This window comes from Muntiacus reevesi, chromosome 3 (assembly GCF_963930625.1).
Source record: "Muntiacus reevesi chromosome 3, mMunRee1.1, whole genome shotgun sequence".
Lineage (NCBI taxonomy): Eukaryota > Metazoa > Chordata > Mammalia > Artiodactyla > Cervidae > Muntiacus > Muntiacus reevesi.
The window spans coordinates 40,001,650-40,024,617 of NC_089251.1; the positions used below are offsets into that span (position 1 = coordinate 40,001,650).

Sequence of the window (22,968 nt, forward strand, 5' to 3'; positions counted from 1 at the left end):
ACAATTTTTGTAGCCCCTAAAAAAGTGGCTAGTCACTGAAAATTTTAACAAGTGGTTAGTACAAGCTCTCCAAAGCTATGCTCATGAAATTTCTCTTAAGAGCTTTTTGCACCCTGTAATACTAAGCATTTCACATCAAATACATAAAATGAATCAGATATATTAGATTCTGAAATAGTACATTACTTTTAGTTCTCAACTCAGATTTGAGTATATCAAACAAACATGTGTGCGTACTCAGTTGCTAAGTCACGTCCGACTCTTTGAGGCCCCATGGACTGTAGCCCACCCAGGCTCCTCTGTCCATGGGATTTCCCAGGCAAGAATACTGAAGTGGGTTGCCATTTCCTTCTCCAGGGGGTCTTCCTGATCTAAGGATTGAATCCATGTCTCCTGCATTGCAGGTGGATTGTTTACCACTGAGCTACCTGGAAAGTTCATATCCAACATGAGTACCACATAAAAAAATACAATGAAGATTTTAATACTGTTCTGTTAATAACTAAAGGACCCACAGTCTAGGGACTTCCCTGGAAGTCCAGTGGTTAAGACTCCGCACTGCCAGTGCAGGGGATGTGAGTTCGATTCCTGGTTGGGGAACCGAGAGCCCACATGGTATGTAGTGCTGCCACAAACTTAAAAAAAAATACATAAAGGACCTTCATTCCAGCATGAATCCTAGTTAGTAAGTCTGCCCACTTCAGGAAGGAAAACAGTTCCTAAAAAACAAGCCATTAAACAGATAGGCTTCCTTTGTGGCTCAGCTGGTAAAGAATCCACCTGCAATGTGAGAGACCTGGGCTCGATCCCTGGGTTGGGAAGATCCCCTGGAGAAGGGAAAGGCCACCCACTCCAGTATTCTGGCCTGGAGAATTCCATGGACTGTATAGTCCATGGGGTCGCAAAGAGTTGGATACGACTGAGCAACTTTCACTTTCAAACAGACAGGCATAGCTTTTTTAAATTAAAAAATGCATACTTCATGACATTTTAAGATTCTCAACATCTTATATCCTTACATTCTTTATCTTAGAAGTAATTAAAATAACGAATGAAACTGGAATCTAACTGAAAAGACATTGGTTGGTGTTAACTCTTATTGACAACATATATTAAATTGGTTCTCATATATGAAGTCTCCAAACTTCTAATAAAAATATTTAAAACACAGATCTACAACAAATTGTGTTGCAAATCAGGTTATCATTATCTTGTATAAACCATGAAAATTGGAATCATGTGAGCAGAAGGTTAGATTAATTCTCCATTCTCATTATAAGCACAGGTGTAGCACAAACACCATGTGAAATAACCAATTAAAATGAAAAAAAAATCTGCTTTTTCATTAGCTGCCTTCACTGCATGACCAATCAGAAAATTATTTAATATTAATATTCTGCATATACCAAAAGTAATTTTCATAGTAACTAACATAGGTAAGAGAGCAAAAATGCCTCTTTATCTATGGCATTATTCAAAATCTGCATTCTCTTGAAGGGAACTCTGATAACTTTTTTCAAGTTCTTTTAAAAACATAATATTTTATGTACGTATATTACTTATCTAAAAATAGGAAGAGTCTTTTTTTAACAGATGAGAAGCCAAGGCTCCGAGAAATTAAGTGACTTATTTGAGGTCACATGTAACCCAAGAGATGTTAATAATTTGGCAAATGGTAGCAAGTATAGCCCACTTACCACCACAATGTCCTGACCAGAGCTTGGCCACTACTGTGCCACCCATCTAGAATATTCTGGACTAAATAGGTATCTATACATGAGCTGATTTTGAGCCAGTGACCACTGCCGACAACCTGACTGTTGAGTCCAGGAATAAGGATGACAACATTTTGGAGACTTGGGGATTTTGATGGCTGTATTACTTGTGTATAAAGACCAAAAAAAAAAAAAAAAAAAAAAAAATGCATAAGAAGACTCAGCAAATTGGGTTATCTACATCCCAAAGCTTGCCTCCTTCACACTCATACCTTCAGATTTCTAAAGACCAGTTCATGACCATCTCAGATCTGAATCCATGACAGTTAACCCATGGGATTGGAAAAGTCGCCTATCAGGTTCGATCATCACTTAGCTTGGTCACTGACACGAATCCCCTATCTCTGATATCCCTACCAGGTTGATGGGTAGCCTCTGCCAGACTTTTTCTTTTTTTTTTCTTATTCAGGTATAGTTGATTTACAATGTTGCGTTAATTTCTGCCGTACAGAAAAGTGACTCAGTTATACACATATACCCATTCTTTTCCGTATTCTTTTCCATTATGGTTTAGTTTATCACAGGATATTGAATATGGTTCCCTGAGCTATACAGTAGGACCTTGCTGGTTATCTATTCTATATATGCTAGTTTGCATCTGCTAACCCCAAACTCCCAGTTCATCCCTTTCCCGCTTCCCCACTCCCCAGCCCTTTCCTTGGTAACAAGTCTGTTCTGTGTGTGCTGGACTATTTCTAATACGGCCCTGGTCACCTTACCGGAGAGCCCACTTCCTCTCCAGACACAATAACTGTTAGAAGGTTCTGTCTTACCTGATCTAAAATTCTTTCACCAGGACAACTTCTTGGGGGTAATTTAAACAATGCCAATCTCACTTCTTCAGACAGCCTTTCAAACATTAGAACTATAGCCACTGTGCCCCACAGGCCTCCCCTCTTCTCCCTACGTTAAACATCTGTGCTTCCTAACCAATTCCTTCCAGAATGTGAGTTCTAGGATTTTGAGTCCACTCACCCCTTGGGCCACTCTCTGCTCAAACTGCTGAGTCTGTCTGCATGCCTCTGCAAGCAACGCTAAATGCAGCAACTTCAGGGCTGCTCAGGTCCCCATGGAGAGAGCAAACATCTCACCCAGCCTCTTAGTTAAGGGCCCCCAGGTACAGAATGCTAGTTGCTCCTCTTTGGGTGGCAATAACCATTTGTTGTTATTGACAACACAGATGTGGGCTACCTAAAGGATGTGTATGTATAAAGGTGGGAATCCTTTAACTAAAAATTTTAAAACCTTGAAAACCTAAGGACACTTATCACTTTATCCAAACTTCTTGACCACATTAGTAGGTATACCTGGAAGTCCTCACTTTTGTAAACTTTAATTAAAAACAACATTTGTTTCAATATGATGGACATTATCATTACATGGAGGACATAGTAAACTCTCAGAAGGCTACTGAATTATAATTCCTATATTTATATGAAACACATAGTATTATCTGGGGTCATGGTAGACATCTTTATCTGAAAATAACTGAATAAATAGCAAAATATTTTATTTTTAAAAGCAACACCACCTTTTCAATTCTAAAACCATTCCAACATTTGACTCTCTTCGGTGTATTTTATGATTTTCCTCAACTGTCTTATATGTACTGTCTTTGGAATTAGCTATATACAGCAAGGTCATGTGTTTAGATGGCTTGGGTTGAATTCAGATAGGAAAACATTTTCCTTCTGGGCAAAGTAATAAAATGACATACTTGCTCCTCCCACTATAAGTCAAACAGAGGTCAGTTCCCCCATCCCTGTATCTGTTTAAATAAACTGGTCCAGCTGTTTGTTTCCAAAATGCCCTTTGACCCTGTGTCTCATCCTCCCTGCTTTTGTGACAGAATGCTTTACTTTCCATTGTGGAATATTCTAAATTATCAAGAATCTTCTAAACACTAAGAACCAAAAAAAGATCTTTGGGTTTTATGTAAACTCACATGAACATATTCCCTTCTAAAACACTGTCATTTTAAGAAGCATTAGTAAAATAGCTATTTTAAACTCATATGTATGAATACATAAATATATATTAGAGCTTGAACATAAGAAGAAACAGTGTTTTTGAAGAGAAAGAAGAGGATGACAAAAATTCTAATTTTAATGTACAATAAAAAATACATTCTTCAATACCCATAAAATAGTTTAAGATGAAATATATCCATGAAATACAATCTTTGGAATTTTCCATATCGATAAGGTGATTTTTAAAAAGCAATGTTTAGAGATGTAAAAGAAAACTTTTAGAAGTTTATATTGATGTCCAAACATTATAGTCCTTAAAACTCAGATATATAATGTCAGGAATACATAAACAGGACAGTTTGCTTTTCTTACTCATTAAAATAGTTTCACACCTTAGCTTAATAGAATGATGATCAAATTTGCCACAGATTGGGCATTTTACAAAGTAATCCTTTTAGTTAAGTATCCTTTAAGGTTGAGAAACATCCTGTTTGCATTCCCACATTTCATCCCAAACATCAAGGTATATGTTTCTAAAAATCCTGTTTTGCTTTGAAAACAGTCTTCTTTTGTGAAGTACGAAGAACTGAACACCTTGTAGGTGGTTGAAAACTGAATTAGAGAAAGAATTCTTAAATTTCCTTTTTTCATAGAATCATGGATTAGAATTTCTTCCTGTGACCAAATGGTCTCCTTTCTCAAAACAAGAAGTTTTACAAAGGAAAGGAAGATAATGGATTGGCTTTAGAGCTTTATTCCATGTCAAAATAAACAGAGGTGTATTTCTTTTTACCTAGTTATTTGTTTAGAACTCAAGTCCTATTAAGGGGGCAGTAAGAGGTTGAAAGGGGAGCAAAAGTCTTAAATATCTGAGACATGGGATCATCTAAAAACTGAGTTTTACCATCTGCATTTTTAAAAAAATAGGAATCAGACAAGGAGAACGGAAGATGGACCCTGAGTTATGCTAACAAGAAATACAGCAGGTTTGGCTCTCTTCTTTCTTGTCTCTGCCCTTAGATGTTTGTTTATTATTGAAACCCCCCCCCCATTCTGTTAATTCCACCTCCTTTATTCTTCATCTTTGGATACCTGAATAGTTTTCTGAGCAAGATCTGGTAGAACTGCTTTCTAAAGTTGACCTTCGTCCTTTAGCTTATCCTCCACTCCCTGACCAGGTTCCTTTCCACAAAACTGGATTCTTAAATTTAGTCTTCTCTTGGTGAGAACCGGAGGGGAGGCCAGATCATAGTGGACATCCTTTAGGCCCAAACATCAGGTTTATTTGCCCAGTTCCACAGGCAATTTTCCTACATGGCTTTGCCCTATTCCTATACTCTTACACCTTTGGTCCTCTGCAATACTGACAAAAGGAAGGAAAAACTACTTGCTTACTCTCAAAAAAAGAATTTTCACCTTTACTCAATTCTACTTCCCCTTTACCACCCTACTTATTCATTGATGATTAACAGAGACTGTCTTTTGTTATTTTAGCATGCCACAGCTTACTCATGGAAATCAAAATAAAATTCTCGCAAAATACTGTGGTTTCTAAACAACGACATGACTTTCAGTCATCTCCATAGAGCTTCTTGCCAATTAGGTATAAGTGACTAGCCAGCAGAAAGGTAGGTATCCATTTAAGTATGGAGAAATGCCATTCTATAATATGTACCCTTTTTAGCTCAAGAAGCTAAAATTATTAACTATTAAGAAAAAATTTCATTAAATAACAGGATATGTTAGTAAAAATGCCTTCCATACCTATACTATCCATTAAAGAAAGTATTAATTAGATCATCTTGATTAACATTTAGGTATACTTAAAAATACTTACATATATATTTAATAACAAAAATTAATGCCATGCTTTCTTAAATACTGGTGATTTCTTCATGCACTGCTCTTTATTCAATTAAACATGAACAACATGCAAGTATAATATTTAATTGCTATATAATTCATTTTACTTATATTCATTGCTATAAATATTTTTAAGGGCAGAATTAAGTCTTGTAAAATAGTTTCTAATATAAATTACCATCTTGGAAAGTAGTTACTGAATTCCAGAATTTTGTTCTTTCTTTTTCCATGAATTTTCTTATGTAGCATTTCTTTCAACTTTATCAGAGTCATTTAAAGAAAACTACATATACGACTCTTTTTTTTAAAGTCAGCATTTCCTAATAACTTTAAAGCCTGCTTTATAAACAAACCTTTCAGGGAGTGAATTCCAGCTATCTCCCACATAACACTCTGTTCTTTTAAACAAGAATTTGACTTTAGAATCTTTTGTTGGAATTCTCTATTTTAAATTTACATTTACTTATTGGATTTAATGATCCGTAACTGGCAGGCTTTAGGGTCCAAGCCTTCCACACTCCCTTTCTTTGTGAAGTAAAATTTCATGAAACATGATTTTTAGACGCTCAAGAAAGTTGACTCAATCTCAAGTCAAACCTTATGAAATCATGTTTTTGGCACTGTCTTCTAGTTTCTCAACCTCCTCCAGGATCTGACAGTTCCAGGACTGCAATACATCATCTGTGTGTCTGGGGCTGGGGGAGGTGAATGAACGGGAGGAAAGAAGGAAGCACGTGTTTTGCTCTCCTACTCTAGAAACACAATATTGGAATTTGTTCAAATCACAATAAGCCCATCTATCAGAAGTCTGAAAAGGTTCCCCTTCTCTAGAAGTGATAGGTGTATTTGTCAAACTACTCTTTTAAAAAGCTGAAGCTAAGACAGTTGAGAAAGTTAATTATATATATCAGTTTCTTCCAAGCAACTAGTGAAAAAAAGAAGTTGCTAATTAGTTGAAAATTATAATGCAAAGTAAAAACAAAATCCAACCATCATTTTGGACTTTATAAGTTGAAATAGCTTGCAAATATATCATCACTTGGTTATATATTACAGAAAGTTTTCCTTGAAAGCAAATTGGAAAATGATTTTTCTTCACTCAAAAAAAAAAAAAAAGAAAAAATAGAAGCTCAGTTTGCTAAATCCTTTAATCTGAACTGAATTCAAAGCAAGGGTGGCTCCCTTAGCGGGGGATCTCTATTTCCTTTGCTGTCTTCTAGATCACTAAAGCCTTAGGCTCCAAACTCAATGGAATGAATTGCAGGGATGTATCACTAGACCAAGCATAAGAAATATCTGATAGTTATATATATTGTAAGTATCCATATAAAGCATAGGGAACAAAATAACATTTATAAAATATTTACTTACATGTGACATACAAGTTGCCAAATTTGATTTTGTTTAACCTAATAAATATTTTAAAAGTGGTTTACTTAGAGTATATGAAATTAGAGTGATTATTAGCACAATGTATAAGCAACAGGATAATCTAGGATAATATAGCAAAACCTCTTTTACTAACAAAAACCTAAATTGGGTATAATAATACCTTCAAAGAATAAATGTGCCTATTTATGCTGAATCATATAAATTCTCATTTCCCCATATTCACAAAAGTCAATAAAATTGCATCTTACTAAACATCCCTTAAACATTACAGAATAAATACACAGTTATTTAAAACAAATCTTAATGTTCTGTAAATTTCCATTATAATAGGATAACCAGATAATTTATCATCTATGCTGGGACACTTTTAAGAGTAAAGGGACATTAAGGACTTCCTTGGTGGTCTCCTGGTTAAGAATCTGCCTTCCAATGCAGGGGACATAGGTTTGATCCCTGGTTTGGGACCTACGATCCCACATGACTCAGGCAAACCAAATCAGAGCATCACAACTACCAAGTCCCATGCTCTAGAGCCCACACCCCACAACGAAGATCCAGCAAAGCCAAAAAAAGAGTAAAGAAAAGTTATTGATAATATGCTGGGCACTAGGCATAAACCATGAATGTCCCAAGGAAGCAGGGTGTATGAGTTACCCTAGTAATTAAATATTCACTTTTTTCCCAAAATAGAATTTCCCCTGAATGACTGGAACTGAAACTCTTGTGTTAGGTGACCAGCCAAGCACACATAAGGTGTTCCAGAATCCTCGTGCTGATCTGGAGGATCTTTCAGCTCTTTCCTTTCTCTAGAATCTATCCTTTACTTGCCTCCACACTCCAAGCCTTCACTAATTAAGAAGTTTCCAGGCCTGGAGTCTCCACTCATGCTAAGGGAAGGTATATCAAAATCTAGCTTGATTTCTTTTTTCACCTGGATATAGATTAGGTTTGACCTGAATGGAGGCCTAGTGTCTATTCCTTAGAATGTTCACTGTAACTTCTGTTTCAATTAGTAAAGTTTGAAACCTAAGCTTTATATACTGTATATCAATATGTAACCTGTAGGTCCTTATATGTAAATGGAACCACTTGAAAAGGCAAAATCTCTCAATTGAGGTATATGACAACATCTTTCAAATGAGGACAATAAAACCAACAAAATGACCTCCTCATGGAACTTGTCAAATCTTTGAAAAATGCTTAGGTCATCAAAGTCACACTGAGGAAAGTTCAGAGAATGTACATTTCACTTCTGAGCTGCCGTCCTTTCCTTTGAACACCACTGCTCCTAATTATCACAGCCAAAACACTGGCCAAGGGCAGGAAGAGTGAGAACAGTGTCCAGTGGGAAGCGTATGAGAACTGAGTAGGAAAACTGCCACTTCCTGGTTCTGAGATTGTAGCAGTATTTAGGTGCTGGAACTGTGATGACCAAATGGGTGAATGTTTATGAAAAATGCTTTGCCAACTGTAAAACCTAGGACAGGTTTGCTGAGGATACTGTCATTATGATTCTCAAAAGTATCTAATGGTACAAAAGCTTATAAACAAATTCTTAGGCCAGCAAAAGACGGAAACAACCCAAATGTCCATCAATGAATGAACTAATAAAGAAAGCGTGGTATATCCATACCATGAAACACTATTCAGTCAAAAAGAGGAATAAAGTATGGCACATGCTTCAAAGTAAATGAAACTTGAAAACATAATGCTAGGTGAAGGAAACCAGTCATAAAAGACCAGAGATATCATGATCACATTTATATGAACTATCCCGAATAGGCAATCCAGGAATGGAGGAGTCTGGCGGGCTACAGTCCATGGGGTCATAAGCATAGGACACAATCTAGTGACTAAACCACCATAGATACAGAAAGTAGATCTGTGGCAGAGTTGGGGATGGAAGTAGGGAGGGTGAGGGGTAGAGGGTTTCTTTTTGAGGTGGTGAAATTGTTCTCAAATAGACTCTGGGGATGGTTGCACATATCTGTGACTATACTTAAAACCACTGAACCACTTTAAATGAGTAAATTGCATAGTATGTGAATTATATCTCAATAAAGCGCTTAAAAATACATAATGGGACTTCCCTCATGGCTCAGGGGTAAAGAATCCATCTGCCAATGCAGGGGACACTGGTTCAACCCCTGATCTGGGAAGATCCCACATGCCACAGGACAACTGGGCCCTGTGCCACAACTACTGAACGCATGTGCTGCAACTACTGAAGCCTATGTACCCAGAGCCCATGCCCTGCACTAAGAGAAATCACCACAGTGAGAAGGCTGCGATTCCCAACTAAAGAGTAGTCTCTGCTCGCTGCAACTAGAGACAGGCCGTGCACAGTAACGAAGACCCAACACAGTCAAAAAAAGGAAAAAAAAGATCAACTAATTAAAAACAAAAATACATAATGGTGGACTGCAAGAGACACTGAACCAGGAGTCAGCACCCTCCTCGCCTCTAATTAAGAATGTAACATCGTAAGGCCCTGAGCCTCATCTGTGAAAGGATGCTACAATCCTATCCAGGACTTGGACTCTGTTGTTCTGTTGCAGTGTTTCTAAAATTTTAATCCGTGCTCCCTTTGATAAACTTCAAAATCTCCTATCTCTTTGTTAACTTACTATTTCAGGAGAAATAACATGACAAAAATCAAGTTAATTCTCAAGATGCTTTTTTATACTACATTCGCTCAGAAGGATTCTGATCTGTCTTTTCTGGCCACTCCCTTCAGCTGCTACTTGGCCTTGAGGATGGGAACCCTAGCCATAACCCATCACACTGTCCTTTCTGTACACAATCCTGCCAGGTGACCAGCCGTGGGAGCTGAGACCTGACATCTTTGGATCCATACAATTCTTTCCATTAGCTTTACAACATTTCCTACTCCCTACCCTATCCAAGTAAGTATGAATTCTGACTCAAACTAGGGATCAAATAAAGTCAACCGTAGCAGATGTTCTAGTGATACAGGCCAACAAAACCCTTCAACTAGACAACAACCCTCAAAACTATTGGTTTACATTCAAATCAGCTTCCTAAAGTAGAACATACCAGAAACTTAAAGATATACGTTTTTAATCATGGTGTATTTAATTCTATCGTTTGGCAGTATATTATTCTTGAAAAATAGTGACCAAATCAATAGAATGCCAGACATCTCCCATGACAGGAAGTACATTTTTGAGCTAAGTTACCTTTGGAATCCAAGACCAATAATTCCCATGGGCCTGAAAGAGTTAATGTATTTGCAAAAGGAAGTACTTTTTTCCTTCTTCAGTGATGGGATCTAATCTTACGAGGCATTAGGTCCTTCAACCACACTGGTTAAGAGGGTAAAAGGGAAAAGCAGTTCTCAAAGATGGGAAGAGATTAAGGTATTTTTGCTTATTTGTTATTGTCCAGGTGTCTAGAGCCCAACAGAGTTCATTATTTCACACATTAATGAGTCAGGCTTAAAGACCTCATAAGAATGGAAATAAAATCAGGAGGAAAATACCAAAACACCATGAGGGCATGAAGTGGGACAGTCCTGTATTTGCCAAAGTTACAAACATCCATGTGGTTGGCATGTTTTTGTTAGATTCTTTTTAATGTTCTCTTGCCCCTTAAAAATTAAAAAAAGAAAAAAGAAAAAAAAAAACCCTAAGTGTCTACACAAAGCTCCAGGCATTTGCCCATCGGAGCCATGCAGATCCAAGACCACGTTTGCCCTCAGAAACACTTTCCGTCCCTACACCCCTGCCTCCTCTCCATTTTTGAGAAAACTGTCTTATTTAACAAGGAGGCAACATTTGCCCCATTTTTTACTGTTTCAGGCTGCCTCTTTAACCACTCAGAAATGCTGTTTGTTTTATGTAGGTGCAGCCTGAAGCCAGAGGGTGATGTAAGTGCGAGGGGAGAGGGGGTCTTCTCTGGGCACAGCTCCGGGGCCCAGTGCTCAATGGTTAATCACCCAACACCAGCCCCGGCAACTGTTGACACAAAATAGGTGGAGATCAGGTCTGTGCAAGCAGAAAATACCAGAAAGGCAAACTATATGTAAACACACTTAAGACAGATTTGACAAGAATAGACCTCAACCTGACTTGCTAGGAAACTCCTCAAGCTGGGAACTTCAGTTCCTCTATTGCAGAGGCTTCCCGGGACAAAGTTTCCTTTGAGAAGAAAAATAGTAACATTTTCAAAACTAAAAGAAGTTTACAGAAGTCAGCGGAGACATGTGTCCCCTTGATTCACAGTGTGCGTTTCGAATGTGCTCCTACATGCAAGATTTATGTAATGTAATACAGTTCTTGCAAGTACTTCTGGAGCAGAGCCAAACGAGAGAAAGCGAGAGAGGGAGAGAAAGAGAGAGAAAGGGAGGGAGAGAGGGAGGAAAAACAAGCATGTGCAAACAACCACAATTCAAAAAGTTATTTCTCTTGACCTATAAAACTCATGCAAAGAAGCAAATGGATAATGCTTAAACAGTCTTTTAATCTTATCTAACTGACAACTGACAACCCATTACTTATAGATTATTAATGCACCCACTAAAAAGTTTGTCATGTACAAAATCACTAGAGAAAAAAGATTGAATGCCTGAGGAAAAAACAAATTTTACTGTACAATAACTTCAGAAATTCCAAGCCTATTATCTGTCATGCCCTTCACAGAGCGCACTGCTAAAAACAACTGATTTATCTTTATTATGAATCCAAAAGTGACAGCACGCATGGTTTCCAGGTCTTGAGATAACGTTTAATTTCATCTAGTTTTAAGGGCTAGCTTTGCTCATTTAAGATGAAGAAAAGTAACAACTTTTAAATGAATAGTCCTTTTCATCTGTTTATCAAAGACCCTGTTGTGGTTTTTTTTTTTTTTTTTTTTTTCACTTCTAATGTAAAAACGGGAATCAAAATCAGTTTCAGAACATTCACCTTGCTTCCGTTCATTTACACTGTCTAGAATATTAGGGCTGGGAGAGGCTTAGAGTCCCACCAATTCCTCAGCCCTACCCATCCATTTAAGGCAGAGGAGACAAAGGGAGTTGATCAAGGACATGCATCTAATTGGTGAGGAGTGGGGACAACAGATGACATGTTTGGACTCCAGATGTTCTTTCCCCTGCGTATTCCCTTCCCTGACTCCCTCTATGTAAATGGTGTGTTGTCATGAGGCTTTCATGGGAATTTGTCCCTTGTGTGTTAGTTGCTCAGTCGTGTCTGACTTTTTGAGACCCCAGGGACCGTAGCCCACCAGGCTCCTCTATCCATGGAATTCTCCAGGCAAGAATACTGGAGGGGTTGCCATTTCCTCCTACAGGGCATCTTCCCGACCCAGGGATCGAATCCAGGTCTTCTGCATTGCAGGCAGACTCTTTACCATCTGAGCCACCCTTAGCCACCTGTGGATGCTGGAGCTTTTCTCCTTGACCAGGGTGCCTCTCAGCCCCTCATTTCGCACACTCTCTGCAAGGGAGTCAGCTCTGAGCACAGTGCTCGATGGTTAATCACCCTCTGCTGGCTGGGGGACACCTCAGGAGCTCCTGCTTAACAAGGACTTGCACCAAGTCCTGCTGACCTCCACACCATGTTCAAGGTCAAGCACCAGGCCACTGGTTTCACTGCCTTGAAAGGGATGTCGAGGAACACTGGGTTCATGATGGAATCCATCTCCCAGCTCACGCTTCTTTGTGCCTTGCTTGAACCCCAACCCTAAGTGGTCCCAAAAGCATCCTCAGGTCATACCAACTCTAAGCTCCAGACGTCGCACTCTTATCCTGAAAAGCTCAGAGACTGGCTTTGAATGTTGGTTGGAGGAGAAACGGCAGATACACAAAATAGTGTTTGGACCTTCTAATCCACCTTCCCACAACCCACCCCTTCCTGTTTCTCTTCTCACCTAGACTCAGGTCCTAGTCTGGTGGAAGGGGCAGGGTTTTTCCATCTGGTGCAGTGGGCCGACACCTACCCCTTCTTGAGGAGTTTCCATTTTCCCTAGTATTAACCATCTGATTGAACACAGCGGGGGGAACCTCTGAGTAAACTAAGGAGTAAAACCTATAACAAAGTATATTTCACGGACTTCAGAGTCATTGTCAAAGAGGCTTGTTTGCTGGAAATTTTTTAAAATCTGCAGACAAAAGCAGCATCTCCGTTGACTCCTAAGACTCTCTGACATGACAATACCTGAAGGTTTCAAAATTCACAGCTCTTTTCCCTGCGAGCTATTTGCTCAGCTTTCCTAAATAATACCCTGCCTGCCTGGCGCCTCGCCAGCTCTGTCTGAGGCACTATACAAGCTAACATTTTTTGACTGATTTCAATATTTTCTCATGAGCAACTAGACAGTATTTTATCTAGTGAATATTACTGATTGCTCTAATCTAAGCCCAGAGTAAGCTCCTGTAAAGGTAGTATTATTAGAATTGACACTCAAGGTGAAAAGCATAGCAATTACCTATGGCTTGGAGAACAACAACCCATTCTGAGAGATGCTGGAGAGCCATTCTATTTATGTTTCCTTCTCTTCCTCCTTCTTTTAAAAAATACTGCACCTGTTACTCCACTGATCAATTAGGAAGTCTACCTTAAATGTAGGTTACACTAAAATTCTCAAGGGAAGAAGTTAGACCACCTGCTTAATAAAATTACCTCTTATGTGTGAAGTGGTTCCATCCCTAGGTGATTCCTAGGCAAGGAAAATCACTGTATACTCTGCACTTTCATTTTGTAGTGAATAGGAAACAAATGACCCAGCACTCCTTGCTTGGTGCACTCTTTTTTCTTTTTACATCTGTTTTCCTTGCTTTTGTGTCATGCCTCTGTTTAGTTTTATTGACAAAACAATCTGTGCCTAATGTTTAAACAACATCTGTAAAATGTATTATTAAATTATGTTGGAAGAAAAAGCAGAGCAATTCTATGAAACCCTGTGACCCCCTATTGATTTTTAGATCTCAGAAGTTGAAAGGATAATTTGTGAATGTTTTAACATTTACATCTACACAGGTACCTATATTTATAGAATCTTTGATTACTTATAAAAGTATTTGCTACATTATTATCATAACTCAAAAAGAAACTTGACCTTTTACAGTTGAATCTGTTTATTATAATAAGAGTGATCCTATTAAAAAAATAAGTTTACATTTCATTTTTCCCTACCAATGGCAGAAACCTCCAAAGAGAACATACTTCCCCCACCACTGGTAATCAATGGGAAGTGATGCCTGAATGCTTTATAGTTTTGAAGACAATGAAAGAAGAAACTAGGAAAATCTGGTATGTGTACTAAATCTGAGAATTTGCAGAGCTATGATGGTTCCATAAAGTGTCACCTTGGAGTTCCCATGTTCCCTGAAATCTTAGGCACTCTACGGATGGAGAGGGATTCTTCTGTCCACATCAATGCTGTATTTCACATTAACTATGTATTTTGCACCTAAAACCCATTGCCCTTCGAGAGACAGCAGAGTAATCATGGAACATTAGGGGAAACAGTGGAAACAGTGGCTGACTTTATTTTTATGGGCTCCAAAATCACTGCAGATGGGTGATTGCAACCATGAAATTAAAAGACACTTACTTCTTAGAAGGAAAGTTATGACCAACCTAGACGGCATATTAAAAAGCAGACACATTATTTTGTCAACAAAAGGTCTGTCTAGTCAAGGCTATGGTTTTTCCAGTGGTCAAGTATGGATGTGAGAGTTGGACTATAAAGAAAGCTGAGGACCGAAGAATTGATGCTTTTGAACTGTGGTGTTGGAGAAGACTCTTGAGAGTCCCTTGGACTGTAAGGAGATCCAACCAGTCCATGCTAAAGGAGATCAGTCCTGGGTGTTCATTGCAGGGACTGATGTTGAAGCTGAAACTCCAATACTTTGGCCACCTGATGAGAAGAGTTGGCTCATTGGAAAAGACCCTGATGCTGGGAGGGATTGGGGGCAGGAGGAGAAGGGGATGACAGAGGTTAAGATGGTTGGATGGCATCACCTACTCAATGGACATGGGTTAGGATGGACATGGATTAGTTGGTGATGGACAGGGAGGCCTGGGGTGCTGCGGTTCATGGGGTCACAAAGAGTCAGACACAACTGAGCAACTGAAGTGAAATGAACTGGATGGGAAAGTGTGCAGATGAGAAGGGGTAAACAAAGACAATGTAACATTATTCAGTACATTCTAGGCTAGAACTCTGCTTAGGCAGGAGGCATCTAGGGCATGCAGCAAGTAAGACAGAATTGCAGGCACAAGTTTTCATCATATGGAATTCCCAAGTCTGCAACATGACTGTGAAAACATATAAGGGAGCTTTTATTTGACCATTCTACACTCATATTTTCAATATAAAAGGATAAAGCTGGTGTATTCAGGAGAGAGAAAAACCTAGCATTGACATTGTGCATATGTGTGTTTATTTTCTTCAAAGTTCTACCTTCATATGAAAAGGTCTACATAACCACCTAATCTAAAAATTTAAGAAGTTCCACTTAAATGACAGTCAACATATCAGTAATCGTTTTGCTGCTATAACTGAAGTATTTATTGCAACCAAAACAACAATGAAAAAACAAAAAGACAAACGCATCAAATGCTATTATTTATCATTTTTGGCTCAAAACATAATTGAGTGAGAAAGCAAAGGAAGAAGATACATACATTTATAGCACACATTATTAATATATTTTAAAAATTATTATGCTTTAAGTCAAAGTCTACCAAAGCATGCTAATAGATAGATATATTTAGGCAATTAGCTATGGAGGTTGATTTTTTTAAAAAACATGCGGTTACCTCAAATAGTTGGATAATTTAGGTAAAATATTTTTACCCAAATTATTTGCATAATTGCCTCAATTCTCAAAAAATGTCTTGGCATAGATTTTTGCTACAATGTCTCATCTAATAAATGTCACATTCCATCCCAGAGCCCAATTCCTACAAAATGCTAGTGCCCACCATCTTACAATTTCTCCTCTCTGTTTAAACTCTGATACATAGACCAAACATACAATTTAAAAGTTATTTCTTTTCATTCAAATTTTCTCTTAATGAATCAAACCTGTCTTGTTGTTTTACATTTAAATTCTCCCTGTGATCCCCTCTCCCCACCAAATCCCATCTGCTTTGTCCTTAGTCAGCCAAGGCAGGTAGTATATATTACTTATGTCAATTAAAAAGGCATAAAATTAGTTCAGTGAGGGAATGAAAGAATCATTACAACGCATCAGACTTTTCTAATCTCATTTTTCTGTCAAAATCTAACTTCAAGCTGCATCGGCCAGGGTTTCTATGACAAGCTAACAACTCGACATGAGTTTATATTTTTCACATTCATATTGTGTATTTCAATACATTATGTTGCTGCCAATAATTATGACTGATCTACACCCAACCTGCCCTTCAGCATTTTATTAAATCTCTTCAACAGTGACTCATAGTTCATACAAAATGTACATGTGTGTTAACAAGTCTTAAAAAATCCAAAAAGGAAGACACACAATTTTAAATGTTGTGCCTAAATGAAGTGAAGGGGAAACGCTAAAATACTTATGAAGTGGTTTTTTTTTTTAATTATTATTTCCAGAGTGAAGTAATGTGGGCTTGATGTTCAATACAGGAAAAGTATTTACAGGTTCTCAAAAAAACTTTGTATAATTTTTTCATTACGATCAAGAAAAATGAACTCCACTTAGGAGTTGTGCTGTTTCATCTTCAAGTCTGCCATCATCATTTAAGATTCTCTCGCATCTTGGGTTTCAATACAGTGCCATCTGGGTTTTCCCCATTTTTGCCTCATATTTCCAACTCAAAGTCCAGAGAAAAAGAAATCAGTTATCAGTTCCTTAAAAGGAGATGGTTTGGATGAAAAGTAATACACCGTTAAAAACTCAAATCAAACATGGGAATATCATTTTTCACCGAATTTAAGAGAAACAACTTCTCTTACAACTTGCAGCTACTGGAGGGTAATTTCTCTACCACAGCGGCCCTCAGTCTTTTGGTCACCAGGGACCCATTTGGAGGAAGACAATTTTCCACGTATTGGTCGGCAGGGGTGGTTTCAGGATGACTCAAGCACAGTCGGGTTTGAGCTCCCATGAGAATCTAATGCCTCCGCTGATATGACAGGAGGTGGAACTCAGGTGGTAATGCGAGAGATGGGGAGCGGCTGTAAATGCAGGTGAACAGCTTGGCTCACTCACCCATCTCTCACTTGCTGCTGCGCAGTTTGGTTCCTAACAGAGGTTTAGGATCCTTCGTCCACCACAAAGCTATTGTAGAGTTGAAACAGTTGCCAAATGCGAAGCAATGAAGTGCCAGCAGAGGTCACTTCTAACTTCATACAGAAGCAGAGATCACATGCACATTGTACGGTGCCAGGTGAGAAGAGAATTGAATTTACATCCCAGGTTATAAGGAAAAGTGATTTTCAAGTTATGTGCCTGTGCAGAATTGAATATCACAGTGAAGTTTAGGGTAGAGTCTGCATCTAGGTTGAAAAATTATTATCTGGTACATATGATAACTTTTTAAAGTCCTTATTTTTCCCTCTTAATCATAAAACCAAGGAAGTCTGACTGTGACTACTGTGCAGAGAATCTATGAAAAGACAACCGTGTCTGGCTCCGTGCCACAGGAATGTCTGCCTGCCCTAGCACCCTGAGGAAATATCCCATAGGCTGTCTACCTGTAAAAGCAGCTTGTATTGGAATCTGTTCTCTGGTAACAATGTTTGTGGATAGAGTTTTCTAGCAACACTGAAGAGGAAGAGAGATGGCATGTTTGATAGCTCACCTGAACGGGCAGCATGTTGCCTTCCTTAATGAGAGTTGGCCCAGCCACTCCTTGGCCCTCAAAGGAGATCATTTCCCAGAGAAATAAATCTTTGTACAGCCTCCATTGTATTCTAATTGCCTCCCCATCAGTTTAACTTTAAAAATATGTAGGAATTTAGGCACGCATGCAAAATGGATGGTCTGCCCTATAATACTGTCCAGAACAATTTGAAAGACAGAGTTCAAGTATAAAGTATCAAGAATCTTGAAAAGTAGACAGAGTTCAAGTATAAAGTATGAAGAATCTTGAAAAGTAAGATACAGCTGCAGGTAAAAAGAGGCAAACAAAAAACCTGCAGCAGCCACAAGACTCCCAGTAACACGCTCAGGTATAGTATGTCTTCTGTTGGTTCCTGATCCACTTGACTAGAAGGGCTGCAAAAATTGATCTCCCAAGGCTGCCATAAGGTCATAGAAATTGATAACCCTTACAAGCAATGCTTATATGGGTCTGTCTGTGTCTTGAAGATAGTGCACTTTGTAAATTAATCCTCCAAAGGCAAATATATTGTAAGTAGCTTGTTATCTCTAAAATACTAAATTGAAGAATACATGGGATTATATTGACAGAAATTACATTTTCTGTAATGGGGCTTAATATATCTGAAATCTCTCCCAAAGGCTCCCAGGCTCTCTAACAGAGAAGAGTCTGTTAATGTAGGTGCAATGGACATCAAGAACAAATTTATTCACCAAAATGGATTAGGCCATGTAATCAGAGATTCTGTAATATTAATCTTTGACACTTATTGAACAGAAAGAAACACTTCTGTCTGCAGACTGGCATTCTCAGTTCTCCTTTTTCCCCAATCAGGCTTTGGGCCTTTTCTGGATTTTACTTCAAAGAGGATAAGGTTTCCCCATCATAAACACTAATCTAAAAATATTGGAACAATTAATTAGATACACTTAGTTTTAAAGGAGATCAGATTTCGATACCCTTCAAATATGACACTAGCTCTGGGTGATTATATGAACCTGGCTTTCAGCACACTCACAAAGGATAATAAATCATACTTCCTCAAAGGCTATTTGCCACACTGCTATACATTAAGTCAAAAAATTGTTGGCTATCCTTGGTATATAATCTCAGCTTCTCTCCCAAATCAGGAATTTACACATTTACTTAGAAACAATACTACACAGCCCTGAGATACATCAAGTTTTGAATAGCTTCAAAGTAGAAACACATTTGTTTTTCTTTTTTCCATAAGGAGATAAGAGGGATGGAGTGTCCATCCTGGAATGCACAGTCTAACAAATTCTCAGGGAGCTTAGTTATTCAGCGAATTTAAAATCTAACAGATGTGATAGTGAAGTTTCTTGTTTCATAGAAACAAGGGTATTACTCTTTCTATTGATCATCCTTAAAGATTAAAAAAAAAAAAAAACCCATGAGACATTTACAGAGCCACAGCTAAACGAATTAAACACTTATTTTTACCATGCCTAAAATTTGTCAATTTATAAAGGAGGTGCAAAACAATATGGAGTTTTCTTTTCTAATCTAGTAAGTGCTCTGGCTCATCAGTCGGCCCTGTGTTTTCACCTTTGGGTCAACTAGCCAACAGGGAAAACTGGGTGTGTCGTCTTAATGCAAAACAAGAGCGCAGGTTGCCAGAGGGGGGGAGCAAACACGAAGCCAAATCACTTACCAATTGTTCACTTGAAGGATGGTGAGTCCCGTGTCCTGTGCCAACTGCTTTTTCTGTTCTTCAGAAGGGTAAGGGTGCTGAAAGAGGACAGAAAGGATGGGTGTGTACCTGTATGCTCTGAACACACAACGTGCACGTCACAACAGGTGCGACGCTAGGTGCAAGGGATTCAATAGTAAACACATGCTCTGTTAAAAAAAAAAGTGTACATCAGGCAATTTGAGGCGATTTTGTCAATAACTTAAATGTCTGCTGAGGTCTATAATTAAAGGTAAAAATGCTGAGGTGTGTCACTCTTATTAATGGAATACTACATCATCTAATTAATGGCAGTAAAAGACAAGCCAATTACAAAGATTAGTGAAGTGTATAAATAGCTACTTAGGATACTTGCAGAACCTTGATACTGAGTTTATTCTTTAATAGGTTTATTTGTTACAAACACAGAAAGTTCAATAGAATCTTCCTTGTATTTTATAGGATTAAAATAACAAATCTTTTTGGACCATACAAAAATGTACCACCTTGACATAATATTTTTCTAGAACCACAGATTTCTAAAGCTGACCAACAAGCTCAGCGCAGGCCCCCAGAAAGTAAGCACTTTGTTAGCATCCCATTCTCCTCTCAAAAAAAAGCACCATGTTGCTGGATACCAAATATCAAAGTTGCTGCTGCTGCTGCTGCTAAGTTGCTTCAGTCACGTCTAACTCTGTGTGACCCCATAGATGGCAGCCCACCAGGCTCCTCTGTCCTTGGGATTCTCCAGGCAAGAATACTGGAGTGGGTTGCTATTTCCTTCTCCAATGCATGAAAGTGAAAAGTGAAAGTGAAGTTGCTCAGTCATGTCCCGACTCTTTGCGACCCCATGGACTGCAGCCTACCAGGCTCCTCCGTCCATGGGACTCTCCAGGCAAGAGTGCTGGAGTGGGTTGCCATTGCCTTCTCCATATTAAAGTTGAAGTGGGTGTATTTAAAAAAAAAAAAAAAAAAAAACACTATTCATTTCAACTCTTCTGTAAAGCACAGCCAAATGAAACTCTACCAGTTGGTTCCCCATCTGAACGTCAACATACTCTAGGATTCTGAACACAGGCCAATGTAGTAAGGTCAAAGACCAGAACATTTCGCGTGTGAAGAACAAGTCTCAGGAGTTAAGAGTGGACAAAAAATGTTACATGATTAGATAATAAAATGAAATCCATACTTCTTGTAAAAATGTTTAGAATTCTACTAAGATTAGTTTTGGCACAGATACTTTCTATTTAATAGTCAACTATATCTAAGTTTGAAATATACATTTCTAAAGCCTGGGAGAGAAGCTGAGGACATGATTTCCACCTATTTGAGACACTGGCTATTTTGAACACTGCACCCCAATAAATTCTCCCAAGATAAAAACTGCCCTGGTAGTCAACCTTCTATTCTCTTTATGAATGGAAAAGGGCACCCCAACTCTCCATTTTACTGTATGTGCCATCGGAAATTAAATTCTGGTCTATTGAATGTTAATTAACACAGCTTTCAATCTTATTAATAATGTCCGATTAGATGCTTAGAAGTCTCGTTAATGACCACTTCAATGCTCTTATATGTAAGTTTAAATATGTTCTGTATCTATACACATGGGATTCGTTCATGGTGAGCAGAGATGTAGCCATTTTTCCCAAAAGCATTGTGAGTTGATTGTCACTTAATCAATAAATACACAATTAGAATACGGCTTTGCTTTCATGGAATATAGTGCTGCTCTCTTAAGAGCTTCGAGTATATTACAGACAGAGTGGTAACTAATCCCCATTATATCCCTTTGAGGGACATAAATGGAATCTATTGTCCCTCCTGTTTGACAGGTGAGGACCCTGGCCAGGGGCTGGCACGATCAGCAGCAACATGACCCAGGCATATTTCCTGCTTCCCATCCAGCATCTAAGCCTCTTCATGACAGAAAGGCGTGGCAAGGCCTTTCATAATCTCCATTCCTGTCCCCCTTCAAGAACCTCCAGAACACTCACCTTGCCTGCAAGGCTCACCACCATCCAGCCCCACCCATCTCCCAGATGCTATCCCCTTCTCCTCACCCCACCTCCCTTTCTGTTCAGTCATCTTCCGTTCTTCCAACACATCAAGTAGGTTCCTACTCGCAAGTTCCTACTCCAATGTCATTGTCAAGTCTCAGCTCAAATGCCAAGCCCTCCCCTCCCTACTCTCCACCAGCCCACCTTATCATTCTCACACCATTCTCCCCGCTCTATCCCCATAAAAGCAAGTATCACACTCAGAAACACCCATTCTGATTCTTTCTTTCCTTGGTCATGTGTCTTTTCCCACTCATCTAGCATCTCAAACACCCTTGACTTTCTCATTCACCATCCTCAAAGCCCAGACCTTCACTAAAGGAAACCAGTAAATATTGATGAGACAAAGGAAAAGCTCTGACTTGCCATGATACACAGATACTCTCCACTCAAATGCAACATCAAAATGTATAAGATTTTTTTCAAAGCCCATAGGAAGTATAAACAATCCAATCCAAGATCCACAACACTACTTTTCTTACTTCATTCCTAAAAGTGATAGCTACCCACTCTTTTCTAAGCAAAGTATATCACCTCCATAATCGGTGAAGATCATAGGTGACAATCACCCTACTCACTAGGATGCCAGTCATCACAAACAAAATCTCATGATTGAACACTGACCTAAAATCAGTTCACTGCCCTAAGGTTTAAAACACGATTCCTATTGCATAAATATTTGCCACACAATACAAGCCAAATGAATCTTATCCTCTGAATTGAAGAGTGAATAGTCGTTCTAGGGCTTCCCAGGTGTGAATCCCTACCAATGCAGGAGATGCAAGAGACACGGTTTGATTCCTGGGTCAGGAAGATCCCCTGGAGTAGGAAAGAGCAACCCACTCCAGTATTTTTGCCTGGGAAATTCCATGGACAGAGAAGCCTGGTGGGCTACAGTCTGCATAGAGTCGAACACAACTGTATATGTGCACAAAGCACTTATATATACATATAGTAGATCTACATCTGTACTAGCTGAAAAACTACAGAGTTATACATGGCCCTATTAGATTGTATAAATTACACTGCTATTCACTAACTATGAGACTTTGAACAACAGACAACTTTTCCTTGATTTTATCATCTGGGAGTTCTCCAGGCTAGCAATTCTTAAGTAATAAAAGCCTGACTGAAATATGCAAATTTTAGCATCTAGCTGTTGGTACTATTCACTATATAGGGTTGTATACTGATGTACATAAGTAATTTCCAATCTATAACATCTTCTATAATTTGCTTACAGTTTTGCCAGGTCTTCTTCCAGTGACTTTTGAAAGAATTAATAAACATGTCAATGGTCTCTCTTCACTACAGCTGAATGGTAACACCTTTTGCCCTGTCTTGTTAGTTGTGTTTTAATATTATGACCAGAACTGGATGAAAATTAATATTTATGCCATTTAC

At 38.6% G+C, this 22,968-nt stretch overlaps 1 protein-coding gene across 3 annotated transcripts in view; it reads right to left on the minus strand.

The window, feature by feature from the left end:
* MEIS1 (Meis homeobox 1) overlaps positions 1-22,968 on the minus strand; it is a 141,343-nt gene that overhangs the window by 5,669 nt on the left and 112,706 nt on the right. For all 3 annotated transcript variants that reach the window (XM_065929041.1, XM_065929040.1, XM_065929042.1), the window contains one exon: positions 19,487-19,563. In XM_065929041.1, coding sequence (XP_065785113.1) covers positions 19,487-19,563 — 77 coding nt within the window. The remainder of the gene's footprint in view (positions 1-19,486; positions 19,564-22,968) is intronic.